The 19,002-nt window shown below is 42.2% G+C and overlaps 1 protein-coding gene across 4 annotated transcripts in view; it reads right to left on the minus strand.

Moving 5' to 3' along the window:
• The window catches only part of GOLIM4 (golgi integral membrane protein 4), a 79,662-nt gene extending 62,172 nt beyond the window's left edge, over nt 1-17,490 (minus strand). For 2 of the 4 annotated variants that reach the window (XM_061168274.1, XM_061168273.1), the window contains exon 1: nt 16,663-17,489. In XM_061168274.1, the coding sequence (XP_061024257.1) occupies nt 16,663-16,849 (187 nt within the window). In that variant the 5' untranslated portion in view covers nt 16,850-17,489. Of the gene's footprint in view, nt 1-16,662 lie in introns of all 4 variants that reach the window. The other 2 variants (XM_061168275.1, XM_061168272.1) reach the window with 2 other exon arrangements.
• Between the last annotated feature and the right edge of the window lie 1,512 nt (nt 17,491-19,002).

Consider the following 19,002-nt stretch of genomic DNA (forward strand, 5'->3'; position numbering starts at 1 on the left):
GTGAACTAAGTAGTGTTGGGGACGGGAGACAGTATAAATCACTAAAAATCTGGAATTAAAGAAGAGTTTAGTACATACAAGCTTATTACTTTTGAATACTAATACTTCTAGGGCCTGCCTGAATCACAAGATAGGAAATATCTGTTAATTCTGTGGCTAGGAGGATATACTCCACACTGATTTAGAAATCTATTCTTTTAAAAAACTAGGGTAGATTTTGGTTAGCATAAATATCTTATTAATTTTTTTCTATCATAATTTGCACAAAGACAAACTGGAGCACAGCACATGTTCTATTAAAGGCAAATTATAAAAGTAACATTAATGAAAGTTCATGAATCAATTCCAAGAATATCATTGCCTTTTTAGCCATTTATATATAATAAAGCAAACTCTAGTGTGAAAACTGTGTACTAATAAATTGCTGAGCATGTCACTACAAGTAATTCTTATTTTCATTTTTGTTCACTTAAGCTAGCATCTCAGCATTTAAAAAATGACATTATTCTAGTTTAGAAATATTCTTAAGGCTAGTTCAACCACCCACCAGATATCTGAGTTAACTTTGTAACACTCCTCTCAAATGCTTAGCTATCCTCTGGACACTTCAGTGAGAGGCAATGTTCCCAAATCAGGGGATTTTGAACATGTTTCAGGACATTAGCAAAAAGGAGGAATCGGGCCTGATGTAATTTTAAGTTTTTAAATAAATTAATTACTTTAAAATGACCCTTTTACATAGTACAAATGGAAAAAGAATGTATCAGAAGAGCACAAATGATGGTGAACAGAGAAAAAATAAGCCAGCTCACATCTGGACAGATCCCTAGGCAGCTTAACTTTATCCCTGGTGGAACAATGACACCAACACTTGCATTTTGAATGTTGTTTTAGTTGCTTTTATTTTTGGTCATATTTTTTAATTTGTAGTGGTAATAGTCCAGTGCATACAGACAGGATGCATAAGGATATTAAATTAGCACTAGTAGAGGGGAAATAATAAAATAACAACTTGGCAAATGCACTCAAAACAGACCTTAAGCTATAGTCACTGAGGACATCAAGCAGTTGCTAGCTCTTAAAAAAAAAGTCAAAAGGAACTAGAGCATATACAGAGCAGCAGACCTATCACTCAAAGCTTATCAATCACAGAATGGATAAAGGGTGACACTTACAAGATGGCATACTAAAAGAAGCGGACAATCTATAACTACATGTATTAGCTTAGAACAATCTCACAATGTTAAGAAAAAGAACTGTTTGATTCATTTGTTTGATTTCACTGATGTACAGTATAAAAACAGGCAAAATCAATTCAGAGCAATTATCCTTAGGGAGTGAGGAATAGTTCATGACTGCAAGGGGCTCAAGGAAGCTTCTGGGATCTGATGTTGTTTTTTGATCAGGTTGCTGGTTATACAATGAGATACAACATGCAACTAATTTTAGACTAATATACATTTGTGACAAAATCAAATACAGTGTTATTTTGAAGTGTTAAAATTATTTTCTTAAATAATTCAGAGACAACTAACGGTCAGTATCACTTAAAATTAGAAAATAATTTTAGCCTTTATATATTATGAACATTAACTGTATTATCTTTAAAATTACCTTTATTATATGACCACTATAACACACAAAGCTAAATTTTTATTTGCATAAAGTCACCTCTGTATCATGTGCCATGCAAGAATGAGGAAAAATAAACTCCTAGAGGAGTTTGTGAGATTGTCTGGTACAATGAAAAGGTTTTGAGACTTAGAAGAAAATTTGGGCAACACTTTATAAAGTATTGATAATAAAGAAAAAATATGGTTAGAACTGGGGATATCAGCAGACATATTCCAGATTTTCCACCAACAAGCTGTGTGACCTCTGTCAGGTCAACACCATCCAACAGAAATACACCATGAACCACATTTGCAATTTTTAGATTTCTGCAGCCACATTTTACAAAGTACAAAGTATATGTGCATTGCAATAATATCTAATAATTATTAATATCTAATAACCCAATAATATCTAACATGACCCAAGAGTTAACCGAAATATGGTACCACCAAAATCATAAAGCTGTGCTTAACTGAAAAATATTTCACAGTGCTTCAGCTTTAAATTTTAAGTTTAAATAAATTAAAATATGAAATTCCACTCAGTCACACACTAGCTGCACTTTCAGTGCTTTTTCCACACAGCACCAGTGGCTACCACACAGGATGGCACAGTTGTCAAGTCATTTGATCTCTCTGAGGCTTGCCTTTTTCATTGATAAACTAAATAAGTTATTTGAGAGGAAGAATTCCAGTGGAAATTTTTGCCAACCAAAGCCCGCGTGCCCCACTCAAAGCGCAAGCCACACAAGAATGCAGCCCAGGGTCAAGAGATCCTAGGAATTTTCAAACAGTCTGAAATCTAGATGTTTACATAAAGGATCTCTCTTTTTCCATGCAGACAACTACCTTGAAATTTTTCCGGGCACTGTGTGGGCCAAACCAAAACATATCCATATGTTTCTCTTTGCAACCTAGTTTCTACAAACATTTTTTCCTTCTTTTCCAATCTGTGACGTATTTAGGAGTGATTTGGCTTCTACATCTGGAAGCTAAAACACACAGCTGGAGAACCAGTTGAGCGGAGAACTTCAAAGCCCCCCTGTGAAGTCAAGGTGAAGGTACAGAGCCTGTGATGAAAGTTCCAATAGCAGGATCTGGGTGTGGGCTTACCCATGTCTATACCCCAGGTTGCGGAGGAGTCTGAGAAAGAACCATCCAAAGGTAAGGGACTGCTCAAGCCCCTAATTTTGGACCAAGGACAATGTGCCAGAGAGAGACGAGAAGTGTGGTGCAGCCCAGTTCACCGCAGGGACTATCACTCTTATTACCCTGGGATCCAATCCTGTGGAGCCTGCCTCCATCCTCCAGGGCACTTGTAATGCAAAAAGGAGAAAGGGAAACATGCCCCTGACGGTGAGTGGAAAGCTGCAGAGTGGAGCAGGACGTGGGGGCATAAGCAGCCAGCAGTACCTTCCGTGGACCCAGAGATGGGAAGTGATGGCGGATGGCAGGTGGGCCCCAAGGAGACAAGTTCTCAAGCCGAGCTGAGTCACCATCTGGGGATATTCTTAATTCTTAGGAGGAAAAGTCAGAAACTCTCTTCTGTGAATAGATACTGTCAAACCTCCTTCTATCAAGAGTTCTGGGGTGATGTAGCTTCGGAAATTGAGGATTAGGAAAAGCCCTGAATTAGGATTCAAGTAATTTTAGCATTACTCCCAAGTGTGTCACTGTCTTGCTGTGTGGTTTCTGTTTCCCCAAATTTGAAATGAAAATAATTGTTGCATATTGCTTTAAATATCATGAATATAAAGCCATCTGAAAAGCCTAAGTTTCTCACGTGATAACAAGACATTCTTTTGTTATTTACTAAGCAATTACTAACAGGTTTTGCAGGTGGCTCAGTGGTAAAGAATCTTCTTGCCAATTCAGAAGATGCAGGTTCGATCCCTGAGTCAGGAAGATCCCCTGGAGAAGGAAATGGCAACCCACTCCAATATTCTTGCTTGGGAAATCCCATGGACAGAGGAGCCTGATAGGCTACAGTTCCTGGGGTCATGAAAAGAGTTGGACACAACATAAAGACCTAACAACAACAAGCAATTACTAGCAGATTCTAGGAATGCAATTTATGAAATGTCATTTAAATCTCTAATCAGGATTCTTACACTTAAGGGGGATGGTGGGGATTTGGGCTTTAGAGGAACAGCATTGAGCACTGACAACCCCATTACAAACAGGGCCACTTTCCAGAGGCCACTTTTCATGAGGTAGAACCAGAGGAGGTCAAATTCCAAGATGGACTTAAAAAAACCTCAGAAGGAGGAATTTGCCCTAAAGCTGTGGTTCTTAACCTTTTTCAGGTCACTGATGCTTTGAGGATCTGATAAAAGTTATGACTTCTGTCTTGGAAAAAGGCACATATACAAAATTGACATAAATTTTCAGAAAGTTCATGGACCTCTCACTGATCCCAAATTGAAAATGCCATCCTTGAGGAAGAGAGGGTCACAGACAAGACACACAGCATGGTCTTAGAACTGAGTTGTCACCTGGTAGGAGGCAGTTTTGAGATCAGCTGGAGGCCTACCATAAAAACAAAGCAGTCTTTCTTTAAAAGCTCAGCCTCTGCTCAAAGTATTGCTACTGTGGGACCCTCATATGAAGACTTTTTAGAAGCTAAAACAGGGTCTCACATGTATTCATAAATACCATCATTCTAGCTAACTGGGTTAGTAGCTACTGCTTCCTGGGGTGGTATCAACAGAAAAGAGCATCCTCTGGCTTAATCCATATGGACCCTAACCAACCTGAGTAGCAAAAGGTAAATAAGAAAAGCACAACATGCAGACCATAAGTCTCCCTAAGAACTACACTGTACCCTATAGAACACATAGGGAATTTTCTACGTGTTCAGACAGAGAATGGAGACCATATGCCTCAAGGGACTTCAATCTATGAGGGTATCACTAAGACATGAGGCCCACAGCAACCTAGCCTAACAGTGAGGATCATGGCAGCAATCTGGCACCCAGATAGATAGCAGTGGGGGCAGAAAGATGATCATTGATCACTAGATATTCAACAGCAACTTCTCACTTACAAGAATGGAAACTCCCCTTGATTTTTAAGTGAAGTTTGGCTTCAAACATTTGGACAGAGTATTCTCTATCCACTTCCTGATGATCCCACCTCTTAAAGAAATCTGTTTAGGAAAGTACAATGGAAGTAAAATAGAAAATAGAAATATGCAACTCAAGTACCTCTAATTACTAAAGTATGTTTGGAAGAGTGAGGCCAGAGTATGAATTTGAAATTGCAATTGTTCAGAACATTTAATGATGTTTTCATAATATGCCTATATACTCTATTTTTTAATTTTATCAATAGCACAAAAGAATACCTCATGTATTACAATATTTAAAACTTGACTTCCAAAATAGGAATGAATGAACAAGTTGAAATTACTATTCATGCAACTAAAGCTCTTTCTTTAAATCAAAGATACCTATCTTTCTAAAACCAGCTGAACTCCATTAAAAATATGTATCTTCCGACTATCAAATAATAAGGTCTTCACAAGGGCTGCAGGCTATATAAAGTCAGAAGGAACATTCAGAAGCAAGTGAAAATACTATGCGGACAAACACATTCTACTGCATTCCTAGCTACTAACCAATGAAATACAATCATTTGCAGGAATGTGAAATTTTCACAAATTGTCAGTGGATTTTGAAACTCCCCCTTGGACTACAAGGAGATCCAACCAGTCCATCCTAAAGGAGATCAGTCCTGAGTGTTCATTGGAACGACTGACGCTGAAGCTGAAACTCCAATACTTTGGCCACCTCATGCGAAGAGTTGACTTATTGGAAAAGACCCTGATGCTGGGAGGGATTGGGGGCAGGAGGAGAAGGGAATGACAGAGGATGAGATGGCTGGATGGCATCACTGACTCGATGGACATGAGTTTCAGTAATCTCTGGGAGTTGGTGATGGACAGGGAGGCCTGGCGTGCTGCAATTCATGGGGTCGCAGAGTCAGACACGACTGAGTGACTGAACTGAACTGAACTGAAGGATAGCAACTTTGGGATTTCCCCTAACAGCCTCCTAGTTAGGTTTACACTTCAGAGAGTTACCTGGAAGTCTCTTTTAATTTGAATTCTTCCTGGTCAGATAGTTTAAAGACCAGATAATTTCCCTCTGAGGTGCCATGATTTCAAACGTCATTTTTTACTATGTCAAATTAAATGGTAAATCACATTTTAATAGACAGTAAAACATTTTTTTACAAAATTACAATTACACTGGATAATCCAAGAATATAATTTAGAACAGTACCTGGTACATAGCAAGTACTCAAAAATGACTTAGGTAAGGATATTTCCAACAATGACAATGACATTCTTACATTGTGGGAGGCAGCTACTAAGACGGCCCCAGACGATTCTTGCATTCTGTTATTCTTACCCTTGAGCACAGGCTAAACTTGGTGATTCAACAGTAATAAATAGAATAGGGCAGTAAGTCGTGAGTTATACCTTCAAGATTAGGTTATTAAAATACTTTCATGTTCATCTTGGGTTCATACAAACTCTCTCCCTGGCTGTTGCTCTTCAATCTCTTGCCCTGAGGGAAGCCAGCTATTCTGCTCAAAGTTCCAGGTTGGAACTATGGAAATTCCTATGGAAAGCCCTCGAAGAGTGAGACTAAAATTGGATCTTCTGAGGCCTGCCAGCAACCACATTAGTGAATTCTGAGGCAGATTCTCCAGTCCTGGTCAAATTTTGAGATAACTACAACCCTGATTCTCTGGTGGCTCAGACGGTAAAGAATCCATCTGCAATGCGCAAGACGTGGGTTTGATCCCGGGGTGGGGAAGATCCCCTGGATGAGGGCATGGCAAACCACTGCAGTATGCTTGTCTGGAAAATTCCATGGACAGAGAAGCCTGGTGAGCTACGGTCCAAGCGATGGTAAAGAGGCGGACATGACTGAGTGTCTAAGCACAGCACAGTACACGCAACCCTGATCAGAAGTTTGACTCCAACATCCTGAGGGAGCTTGAATCACTCAGCTAAGTCAATTTCTTTCCAGTAAAAACTGTGAGAGTATTTGTTGTTCAAAATCAATTCAGTCTGGGGGTAATTTGCTATTCAGCAGGATAACTAATCCAGACTTTGGAAGCAGAGTGCTGCCATGAGAAAAATCTAAATGGTGGTGGTGGCTATGGAACTGTGTAGTGGGCCTAAGGAGAGCATGAGTCAAGGTGTAAAAACTATCTTGAACACATTGTTCACAGAACTTTGGACTTTGAAGACATTTCTAATAAGGGCATGAAAGAAAGTGAAGAAAATCTTATCGGAAACTAGAAATTACGTAGTGGCAGAAGGTTTAACAATACTGACACTGAACATGTAGTTACGTGACCTGCAGAGTTGTGCAGTTAGATGAGATGTTTAAAAAGTGCCAAATGAACTGTGTGATTTAGCTGAGGAGATTTCCCAGCAAAGTTACTGAAGAGGCTATCTGGTTTCTTCTTGCTGTTTAGGGAAACCTGTGAGAAGATAAATTGGGGGAGGGATCACTAAACAAAAAAGATTAGACTTGAAGGTTTTGAAGATTCTCAGTAAGGCTAAAATCAAGAAATAGTTTCCAACCAAAGATCATTTCTAGGGAGCTGTCTGAAAAAAAAAAGTGTGAAGTGAGGTCAAGGTTGTAGCTTCTGAAATCTTTTTGGTAAGCCCTAGGAAATATGGCATGTCAGAGTATTATTCAATCAGGCTATAAGATCTCCCACAACTTTTAAGGGTGTGACTCACAGGTCCTCTTAAGTGAGTTTCCTTAATCAAGTTCACCTAACACAGGTTCTCTCAACAGGGTTTTGTTAAGTTAAAGGGCATTGTCTCTCCCTTATTTCTGCAGAAACCCAAGGAAAAGAAGGAATCATCTCTAAGATGGGTGTGCTTTTTGACTAACAAGAGTAAACCTCAATAAACTTCACAGGAGACCCACAAAAGTTTTGAGAGGATTTTATCAGGAGAAACATTGCCAGTTTTGGTTGGAAGGAATGGAGAGGGTCCTAAATGAAAAAACACCATAAATCCCCAACTTTCTACAGGCAAGAAATAGGCTGAGAAAACTCAGCTGTAAACACATACCACCCTTCATGAAAATAGTCCATAGGGTAGAATCAAGAACCATGAAGGATTATTCCCAGGCCTGAACCTAGCTGAGGAACATTTGCCTAACTGGACTTCAGAATTTTCATGGACCAGCAACTCCTACATACCTTGTACTTTGTGTTTTTTGAATAAGAATATGTTGGTATTTTAGGCCTGATCCACTGTTGTATGTTGCTTGAGTTGAGGTTTAGTTTCACAGATCCATCAATGAAGAGGAATTGAACTTGAGAAGTTATACTTGAGGAACTACTTCCAAGGAGTCGTACCCACACCCAGATAAAACTTAGATGACTTCTGGATTTTGAGCTGACACTTACCTATAAGGAGGATTTTTTTTTTTTTTCATTTTCTAATAAAAGTGATGTTTGACATCGGTACAATTTGTTTTTCAGAAACAAATCTTTATAAAGGGTATAAAATCCTTTTTAAATTCCCTCTAAATATTTGTTATTACATTGAGAGATCAAAGCAGTAGGAAGTATAGATTTATAATACTAAATCTCACTAATGTAAAGCTTAATAAACTGTTCTACACTAATCAAACTAAATAACCAATTTATCAACTTCCCATTTTTAATCTATATTTAGAATATTTTATAGTATCATAGCTATTGTTTAGAGCATATAAGCAATGTCAAAGTTCTCTTACATAGTTTGAATTGTAAATTCTTTTTGTTTTTTGAAAAATTCCACTTAAAAAGAGGCTTTAAATGCAATGTGAAATAGGAAATGAAATGTTTGGCTCTCCTAAAATGATAATATATTTTTCTTAAATTCACTTATTCTCAAAAGAAAGGAAATGGTGTCATTCAAATGTTCTAAAATGCCTCATCCTTCAGAGTGACAGCACATCTCTCTATTCATTACCTATCATATTATGACATTTTATATATGAGAAATAGCTAAAGCAGTATTTTTTAAAATGTCACACTATTATAACGAGCAGTTTATTTCATGCCTGCATCCCTCCAGGCTCTGAGCCTATTTAGTGAGGCTTATTAGCGTAGGGCAATGGCTGGCATGTCCTCTGGAAAAGCACCCATAAGCCAATAAAAACAAAGAACACAAGTGTGCCATTCAGAACTACAGAGCATTGTTTAAAAATAGCAACACCCATTTCAGCTCAAACTGCGATGAGGGTACTGCTGGTCTCCAGGGGCTGCTGGGTGCAGTGAGGAATGCTATGTGGTTCTGGAAGTCAGTGGATGTGGACTCGGGGCTCAGCTTGAGACACATACTTAGTGACTCATCCTCTTCCAAACTGTTTTCTTAACTGTAAAATTCAGTGTCAGTATCATGGAGTGATTTGATCTGTTCCTAAACTTTGGAGATGCAGGTACTCCTGAGTGCTTTTTTCATGCATGCAAAACCTGTACACGTACTATGAGATGCCAAATGTTCACTTTTCCCCCTATAATAAACTTCTAAAAGGGAAACTTTACATTACTACCTTGTAAATGAAAAATCTGACTTCCATGGCATCAATGGGCGGTAATTGTAAAATTTAAATGCAATAAAACAACAAAACAATTATTAAAGTCTAGCTATCAGGCTGTTGGTTGCCTGGAGTCTGTTCTCTTTAAGAAAAACAAATGAGCAGTTATATCCACAAGAGAGATTCTAGAATCAAACTGAGAGTTCCTCCTTGACTTGTCAAGAAAACACTGAAAGGGAATTCAAAAAAAAACAGCCGTTTCTCATGTGATTCTATGTTATTTCAAGCAGCATGCGCAGACCACCTAAAATCAACTCAAGAATCAACTGAAATCATGTTCTGTAACTGCACCAAATGCCCTATACTCTGGAAATGCTGCATCAAATAATGAGACTCGTTACTTCTGATTCTAAATTTTATCTTAAATCCTCACATGACCCACCTAACCCACTTTCTCCAAACCATTAATATCATCATGAGACACTAAAATAATTTTGAGGGCAATGTAGTACTGTGGAAAGAACCCAGGCTACAAAGTCACATTAGGGTTCCAAATTCAGATTCATTAGATTCGACCTTGGCACTGGAAAGTTAATTAACCCCTCTGAGCCTCAGATTGCTCCTTCACACCACAGTGCTGGGTTCAGTGTTAAAGTGAGAAAATGCAAGTATCGTGCCTAGCACAGCCCCTGAATGTGGGAGACAAGAAATGGTATGTACTTCACATAATTTAATTCTTTCGAGGAAATTTCCAAATTTCTGTCAAAATAAATTCGCTTTAGTGGCTTGAAAGACAAAATACAGTTGGCCATTTTTATTTTAAAGTACAGTTATAGTATGCGTAACTTTCACTTCCAAACAAAGCTACAAAACCCACAAACCACTGACGGGCAAGAGTAGCAAAAACATTTTGTCCTCAGTGATAAAATAAGAACACTTAGTTGTCAAAATGAAAAACAGCAACACTTAGTTGCTACCATGTACAGCATGCTCAGGTCCTTTCTTACCAAAAAAGGGTCAATTCGGTAGAAAAGACAGTGAGAGCCTCTTAAATCAAATAAAAGTTTCAGCCAGGTCGAGCATATGGCTCCAAAAAGAGCCACATTTAGACCACAGCTAATAACTGCTACCTTCTAGATGTAATACGGTGGGCAAATGAAATGAAAAGCTGCCAATGCTAACACTACCACAGCAAGTCCTGGTTTCCTAGTAAATGTCATAGTGACACACTCTGGGATTCGTGCCAGTCACATTCAATGTATTATTTCTAGGAAGGTTCCACTATGAAGGAACCAAAGTTCACAGAGGTTACCTGTGTGCTCAAGGTCACTCCACTGGTAAACACCGGAGTTGCATTCAAACAATATCTGATGCCAAACTCAAACCCCCTTCACGATTCCCTATTTTTTTCTTTTTAGGACATGAAGGTGTGGGCAGGAATCTTCTCCGATGTTCTGAAATGTCATAAACTGATGTGAGTCCCCTTCCCTCTCTTTCTCTCTTCCATCTTCTGGTTCCTCTCAAATCCTCTGCACTTTGGTACTCTCAGCTTCAGTCTTCATTCTCAAACTCCAATTCACTCATTCCTTAAAGTCTCTAAAACCTAGTCACATGTCCTCGCTCTTGGTGAGGCAAGAGGGAATTTTAAAAGCTCAAGGTAAGGTTTCCAATCTACGTGGATGTAGTCAACTGTACAAGGTACTTGAGACTTAAAAGACTCACTCACCCCTTATACATGGAATCTAAAAAGAAACGATACAAATGAACTTACTTATAAAACAGAAAGAGACTCACAGAGAACAAACTTAACTGCTGCCGGTGGTGCATGGGGTTGCGTGGGGAAGGAATGGGGGGAAGAGATAGTTAGGGAGTTTCCAAAGGTCATGTACGCAGTGCTGTATTTAAAATGGATAATCAGCAAGGACCTACGGTAGAGCACATGGAACTCTGCTCAATGTTACCTGGACGCCTGGACGGGAGGGGAATTAAGGGGAGAACGATACATGTGTGTGTGTGGCTGAGGCCCTTTGTTGTTCACCCGAAGCTGTCAAAACACTGTTAATTGGATGCTTTGCTGATGTTGTTCAGTCGCTCAGTCCTGTCTGACTCTGCCACCCCACGGACTGCAGCACGCTAGGCATTAGCTTTACCCCAATATAAAATAAAAAGTTACGGCAAAACAAAAGGCTCATAGATAATGGGCGATTCTCTTCCCTGGTCAACCATTATTGGCGAGTTCCATTACAGGGATGACTAAGGCAGGTATAATATGCATAACCAAACATATTTGTGCATGTCACATATATTTAACAGAGGTCTTAACTGAGTCATATTTTCTAAAGTTTTATCTTTTATTCAGGGAATGAATTTTAAAGCAGGATTTTATATACAAATAAAACTGAACTTAAAAAGTTGTCATTTCTGTTCCATTTTTTAAACAGAACAGAATTAAACAAAAATCAGGCTGATAAATTTCACCTTTTAACTGCAAGATGTATGTACTTCAGTGAAAAAGTCCATTTCATAGACAATATCTGTTTGTTGTTTAGTCGCCAAATTGTGTCTGACACTCTTGCGACCCCATAGACTGTAGCCCACTAGGCTCCTCTGTCCATGGGATTTCCCAGGCAAGAATACTGGAGTGGGTTGCCATTTCCTACTCCAGGGGATCTTCCTGACTGAGGGATGGAACCCACATCTCCTGCATCTCCTGCATCAGCAGGCAGATTCTTTACCACTGCACCGCCACCTGGGAAGGGGAATCCAAGATCACCAGCTGCTTTAAAAAAGAAAAATATAGCAAGACATCAAATCCAAGCACTCTGACTCCTCAGCCCACATCCACTACACTCCACTGCCCACCTTACATAAGCATATTCATCAGCAGAGAGCCATTATCACATAGGCATAGACCTACTATTTACTGAGCACCTATCATGCCAAGCACCTGGCATTGGAGATGAAAGAACCACCACCATAACAAAAAAATCTGGCCCTCAGCTGAAGGACACTTTTTATTCTTTAAAGCAGATTCAGGGGAGGTTGGAAATAAGTAACCAGAAACAGTATGCTTTCATGCTCAGGTAAATGGGTCATCCCACGTCTCAGGGGAACACCATGCAAAGGAGAACTAACTTAAATAACCATGTCAGCCTTAAGCACCAAGCCAGTTTATTTTAAATAACTGTCATACACTGATCTGGAATAGGAGAATAGAAGACAACATATGAACCTTTTCTTGATGGTTTCTGGTCATCACTGGGAAGACCAAGAGCACTGCAATAATGTAACAGTGTTTTAAGAACTAGGGACTGTTACTTAAAATTTTTTTTTTTTTAGTTACATCCCTCTCCCAGATCTTACTGCACAAGGTTACTCCTATCTCTGGCTAGCACGCCCTCTCCTAATCTGACATAATATACAGTTATTTGGCTTCTGTTTGCCGGTCTCTTCAGTGTCTAATTTCCGCCCTGACACAGGCGGGTAGAGGCAGTCTCTTGTTTAGGTTCTCTTGTTCAGTCTCGCTCCTTTCGAAGACGCTGGGCTGCTTTTCTGGGCACCTGATGTCTTCTGCTAGCGGTCAGAAGTTGTTTTGTGAAGTTTGCTCAGCGTTCAAATGTTCTTTCGATGAATTTGTATTGGAGAAAGTGGTCTCCCCGCCCTATTCCTCCGCCATCTTAGCTCCTCCCCCTCCATAATATACAGTTAATTAGTAACCAGAAGTTACTACTTGAAGTCTAACTTTAAATTGTCAGGGAGGGTCCCTTCTCCAGAGTAAAGTACTTGGATTTACTATTTTCTTTGATGTGCATTTAGGTACAACAAAAAAGGAGCTAATTATAAAAACAAATTCTGTGAATTTCAAAATTTTACCCATGGCAACCATGGAAAGAAAAAGAGGTCAAATCTCTCAAACAGAAACCGTAATGATAACAAAAGCTAATCGTGAATGAGCGGTACCTACTATGTGCTAGGTATGTGCTAGGAGCTTCATTTGCTGTTGTTTAGTCACTAAGTTGTGTCTGACTCTTTTGTAACTCTATGGACTGTAGCCCACCAGGCTCCTCGGTCCATGGAATTTCCCAGGCAAGGATACTGGAGTGGGTTGCCATTTGTTCCTCCAAGGGATCTTCCCGACCCAGGGATCTAAACTGCATTGGCAGGTGGATTCTTTACCGCTGAGCCACCAGGAAAGCCCAGAAGCTTCATAGGTATTAATTATTTTATCCTCATAGTATTTTATGAAATAGGCCATTCTAATAAGAAAAATGAGGCCCAAGATCACACAAAAAGTTGCAGGGCTAGAATTTGAATCACATGCTTGGGTTAAAAGAAAAAAAAAAAGTCAAATGTCTTTTCAGCCAAGCCAGTGAAGTCAATGTGTGGATCAGCTTAGTCTTAAGACTACAGAGGTGTGGTTTTCAACCTTGGCTGCACACTGCAATCACCTGGGGAGATTGCCAGAAGGGTTCCATCCCCACAGATTGTGACTTAATAGGCCTGGGAGCTGCCCGGGTGATTTTAATGGGCAGTCAAAGTTAAGATACTCTTTATAGACACAGAAAATGGTGGGTGGCCCAAAAGTGTTTTTTCCTTAATTTTTAAGCTAGCCTAACACTGAGCTAATCAAAGGTTGTTACTACTGCCTCTGCCACCAGAGGTAACCTCTGCCCTACTCCTCAATATAATTAAGGAATATTATGGGTGGAAGACAGTGAGGCTAGGCTGGCAGACACAGACATTTGTTTTTAGTGGAGGGGGCATTGCAAGTCTTGAACTTTCACCACATCACCCCCACCATTTCCTATTTATGAGACCGTTTTGACTCCAAAATGCACTTGGAGTTAGGTTTAATCTACTTTTAGAATAATGTCTAGTGTACAACCCATTATTAAACTGAAGATGACCCAAATATGTTCATTTAGCAAATGACACCTTCAGATTACATGACCAATCTAAAAGTTTTTCAACCAGCATTTTTTTTTTCCTTTTTTTGGCCACTCATAATTAACTGATTTTAATCCAAGCCAGGTCAAGAGATCTCACACAGCTAAACAAGTCTGAAGATCTTACATAGCTAAACAAGTCTAATGTCCTAAAAACAAATCTCTGCTGGTCGTACATAGCACTGCCGAGTAAAATGTCATTTGTCATTGGAAAAGGGAAGAAAAGCTGCCTGACATCAGGAAATCTTCATTAAATGGCCTGCAGATGTGAAATTCAAAATAAAATGCCACAGAAGTCAAGTGTGGAAAAAAAAAAAAAAACTTTAAAGAAACTAATCTGAGTGGGAAATAATTCTTCACACACAATCATATTGCAATGGCTACAGCACCACAATTCAAAAGGAAATAGCACAAGAGTAAATTAAGAAATGGACTGTAAGGTCACTCATTCAAACTGGCTACAACATTTTTTTTTTTCTTCTCCTGCAGCAAAGCAAATGCTATGCACTATAATGGTCTTGGATACCAAGTACTACCCCTCTCCCCCACTACCACCACCAAAAGAAGGCAAATAAAAGGAGAAAAGACACTGAGCCTGATCTTCTAAATAGAATACTGCAAATAAAGGCCACGACTCAAAATCGGGACCTCCTCAGTCAATGAGTTCCAGTGCTGGGAATTGAGGCATATGTGGTGCTTGGGTTAAATATTTCACTGTTGTTACGTGGGCTGTTTCAAAAAAGCGGACAGGGAAATGAAATCTGAGAAAGCAAACAAAAATGCTTGGAACTAGTTTTCTTACCACAGTTAATTGTTTGTTGAGTGAATAAATGAATACACTGACCCTCCCTCAGGGTCAGATATCGTGCACTGCTGAGGGTGTTTTGGTGAACATGACAGCACCTGCTCGCTTGAGTCTCCTGAACTAGAAGAACAAGGCACCAACCTTGTACCACCCACCATATACACCCTTCCTATCATGAATGTGAAAACGCAGTCCTGCCATTGTACTCCTAAATGGCAAATATTGCCCTGGATCTAACTGCACTGAACTTCACCAGGAAACACTAGTGTCTTCTGAGTAAATAAATAAATACCCATGCTTTGCAAACCAACAGTAATTCATGGGTAAATTTCAACACATTTTACAGAAAAAAAAAACTTTTTAACCTAAGGCTGAATCAAAACAGATTTTCCTTTTGAAACAAACCCAGCTCACATATTTTCATTGCCTGTGGTGACATAGCTTTAGTAAGCTAAAAATACTTCCTTTACTTCTAAACTGGGAAAAACAAATAAGACCAAGAAGAAGCTGTGGATCTTTTTTTATTATTATTTTTTTTTTCACTAGAGAGAACATTCAAAATAGCTAAGGCATCTGTTTTACATTTGTATAAATACACACTGACAGAAACCAGCCATACAGCCTGTATCTTCCTCGTAATGTGAAATAAGCTCTATTTGCATTATCAGCAAAGACTGTCAACATTTCACTACTCACAGCCTTTACCATTATTACTTGTTCTGGTTAGGGAGAGGGCTGCATGAGTGTTGAAAACTAACCGGGAGTACAAGAAAAAGCTTTCAAAAAATATTTACAGGATGACGCTGCTCTTAACAAGGCCACCTGGTTCTGAATTTGCAGTCACGCATCATTTATGTGCCTGAAATTTACATTAAATGGGATTCTAAAATAGAAGAATTAGGAGCTTAAGTCATTCTGCAGGTCTTGCTCACATTGGGCGTGCTGTGTATTTGGCAAAGTGAAAAACCAGGTTTCTCCTCTTGCGCTTCTCAAGGCTAACTGTAACATAGAGACACACACACACCTGCACCCACCCACCCCACTCTGGGACAAACTAAAAGTTAATTAGGAAAACAATTCAACCTTTTTAAAATTTTTTTCCAAAAACATACCTGCAGGATGGCGAACAGTAGTGTGGACTTCCCCCAACACACTGAACATCTCTGAAGTCACACTACCGAGTTAGCAGAAATAAGATACTAAGCAAGTATCTTTCAAATAGGGCATTAGTTCGGACCACTGACTCAGGCTTAACTTCCTTGGGGGAAAAACAGCGGAGTTTGAGAAGCCTCGGCCAATCTGCCCATTTCTTAGGCTACTGACAAAGTCATCTGAAAAGCAAATACCTAGAAACCAGAAAACCAAGCTCCTCCGGATGCGCTGGCAGAGCGGAGGCAGGGATCCTGGTTTGTCTGCCTAGATGGCAGCTGGGCCTTCCGACAATTGACAAGTGCTGGGGTAATAGACTCAGAGTGCACCCGCCCATCCTATCGCCCAGTGGGACCCGGGTTGTACTGCCAATTTCAAATGTAACCGCCGGAGGAGGCCGGAGGATGGGGAGGTGTCATCTCCTCTGACACTCCGGGGTCCGCAGGGGCTCGCCTCTGCTGTCCCTGAAGGTCAGAGGTGGCGGCGCCCGCAGGGCCAACGGCTCGCCAAAGCCACTTTTCCAGCCAGGGCTGGAGGCGCGGGGCAAACTTGGCCACTGGCCGCGCGCATCCCGTTAACCGTACCTTGTAACTGGGCGGAAAGGGACTCCTGGTGCTGCTGGTACTTGAGCGCCACCGCCTCGGCTTTCCGCAGCTGCGTCTGCAGCTCGTAGTAGAGCATCGCGCCATAGAGAAAGCCGAACACCACGGTTAGCAGCAGCAGCGTCTGGAAGATCCGCTTCTGCTTTCGGGAGCACATCCCGTTTCCCATAGTCCCGCCGGGGCCCCGCGCCGCGGCCGTCCGCGCCGCCGCCGTGCCTTCCTCCTCTCGGCCCGAGCAAGCGCCTCAACAGCGGCCGCCGAAGGAGGTGGCCGGACGCAGCATGAGGAGGAGACGCGAGACACAAAAGCCGGGCCGGAGGGGAAGTGGCGCCCGCTCAGCCCCCGCGCGCCGCGGGGCGCGCAGCCATCGACGCCGCCGAGGCAGCCGCCGCCGCCGCCAAACTTTTGCTAGGCTGACTCTCCGCGAGTGCCCGGGCCCGGGAGGGGGCCCTCCGCATACTTTCCGGCGGGCTGTCCTCGCGCCGGTCCCCCGACGCCGCCTGCCTCTCTCCTTCCTCCCCACTTTGTGGCCCGGCTGCCCCCGGCGGCGCTCGGAGTCCCGCCCCGGCCGCTCCCCGCCCCCTCGCGGTGGCTCCCACTGCGCGACTTTGTGGCCACCAAAAGGAGGGGGTGCGCGCCCAACAAAGGGAGCCGGACTGCAGGCAGCCTCTCGGCGCGCGGCCCGCGGGGCTGAGGAGCTGGGTGGGCGACCGGCTGCCCCGGCCGAGTTTGGGGGGACCGCGGGCCGGGGTCACTGACGGGGCTGCCGAACCTCAGCGGCCGCCGCCTCCCACCCAACTTACGTGTCACCCGCGGCCCCGCTATTTTGGCCGACGGGATTCCGGGAGGAAGTCCCACTCGGGCTCCCCGCTCATTGGGCCGGTCCGAGCCGCCGCTCCCTCCCTTCGGGGAGGCAGTCCCGGGCTCGATTGGACGCCCGCTTTGTCCGTCCGGCCCCTGAGCCGCGCCCTCCCTCGAGCTCCTGGTTGAGGCGAAGGGCTCCTTGGGCAGCCGGGCCGCCTGGCGCCGGGTTACGCCCACGTGGAGTGCGGGTGATGGGAAGAGGCCGTGGATCCAGCCGCAGGGAGGTTGGGGTGCGCGAGAGGCGAGTCCCGGCTGGCGCCTGGGAGAGAGACGGGGTGTGTGTGTGTGTGTGTGTGTGTGTGTGTGTGTGTGTGTGCGTGCGCGTGGAAGCGTATCTGTGATCCTGCGCTTGGAAAGCACGTGGGGGAGGAATACGGTGTATGAAGTGGGCGAGAGTGAATGGGAACAACCGTGAGACGGGGTGTGTGTGTGTGTGTGTGCGCGCGCGCGCGTGGAAGCGTATCTGTGATCCTGCGCTTGGAAAGCACGTGGGGGAGGAATACGGTGTATGAAGTGGGCGAGAGTGAATGGGAACAACCGTGTACTCTGCCCAGAGCACCTTTCCTTCTTTCCCTGTCCAGTGGGCAGATGCGGCAGACACACGCCGCTAAATGACCACAGTTTTCTTGTGAACCAGAGATGCCTTGCCTACTGAGTCTTGCCCCATCCCGTGTCCTAGCGCGTCCCCACAGGTCACTGGTCTGGTCACTGGTCCCCACTGGTCACTGGTCCCCACAGATCACTGGTCTGGAGACTTATGAGCACGCTACGGTGGTAGACTTACCGCTTCACTGCCCACGTGGGTTGGGGAAATCAGCTTGTCTTTGGCAGAAGGGAAAGAAATGATCTCATGTTTTTCTCCTGGCTGCGAACAGAATAATTTAAAAACAAATCTTAGAGGCTGAAATGAGTATACATTCATGTTGTCATATGTATTGGTTTTATTAGTGGCAAAAAATACATCAGTTACACTGCTAAGTTGCATTTTAAAGACCAGTAAGATTCCCTATGTAAAAAACCAAGTAAAACAAACATAATAACTACAAACCTCTTCAGAGAAAATCCATAGCACATTTGTTCTAAGTTCTTGAAGGGAAAGAAAATTGAGTTTATGCGTAACTGATAATTTTGCTTTTGCTCTTGACCTAAATTCTAAAAAAGTAAATTATTTCTCAAATGCCTTAGTAGTGTGATTTATCACATACTGCATAATTTTTGAGATACTTTAACCAGATTTTAGTCACCACGGTCAATAATAGCCAGTGAGTCCTCGAAATGAGAGTAGATCTGTTTAGCCACAACTACTGCTTAAGGACAGCCTCCGTGCAGAACTTTTTTAGGTGGGCTCTGATGTTAAAAGCCATAAAATAAACCGAATTTACAATCTAGCTAGTCTGAGGGCTTCCCTGGTGGCTCAGATGGTAAATAATCTGCCTGCAATGCAGGAGAACCGGCTTT

Source organism: Dama dama, chromosome 19 (genome assembly GCF_033118175.1).
Source record: "Dama dama isolate Ldn47 chromosome 19, ASM3311817v1, whole genome shotgun sequence".
NCBI lineage: Eukaryota > Metazoa > Chordata > Mammalia > Artiodactyla > Cervidae > Dama > Dama dama.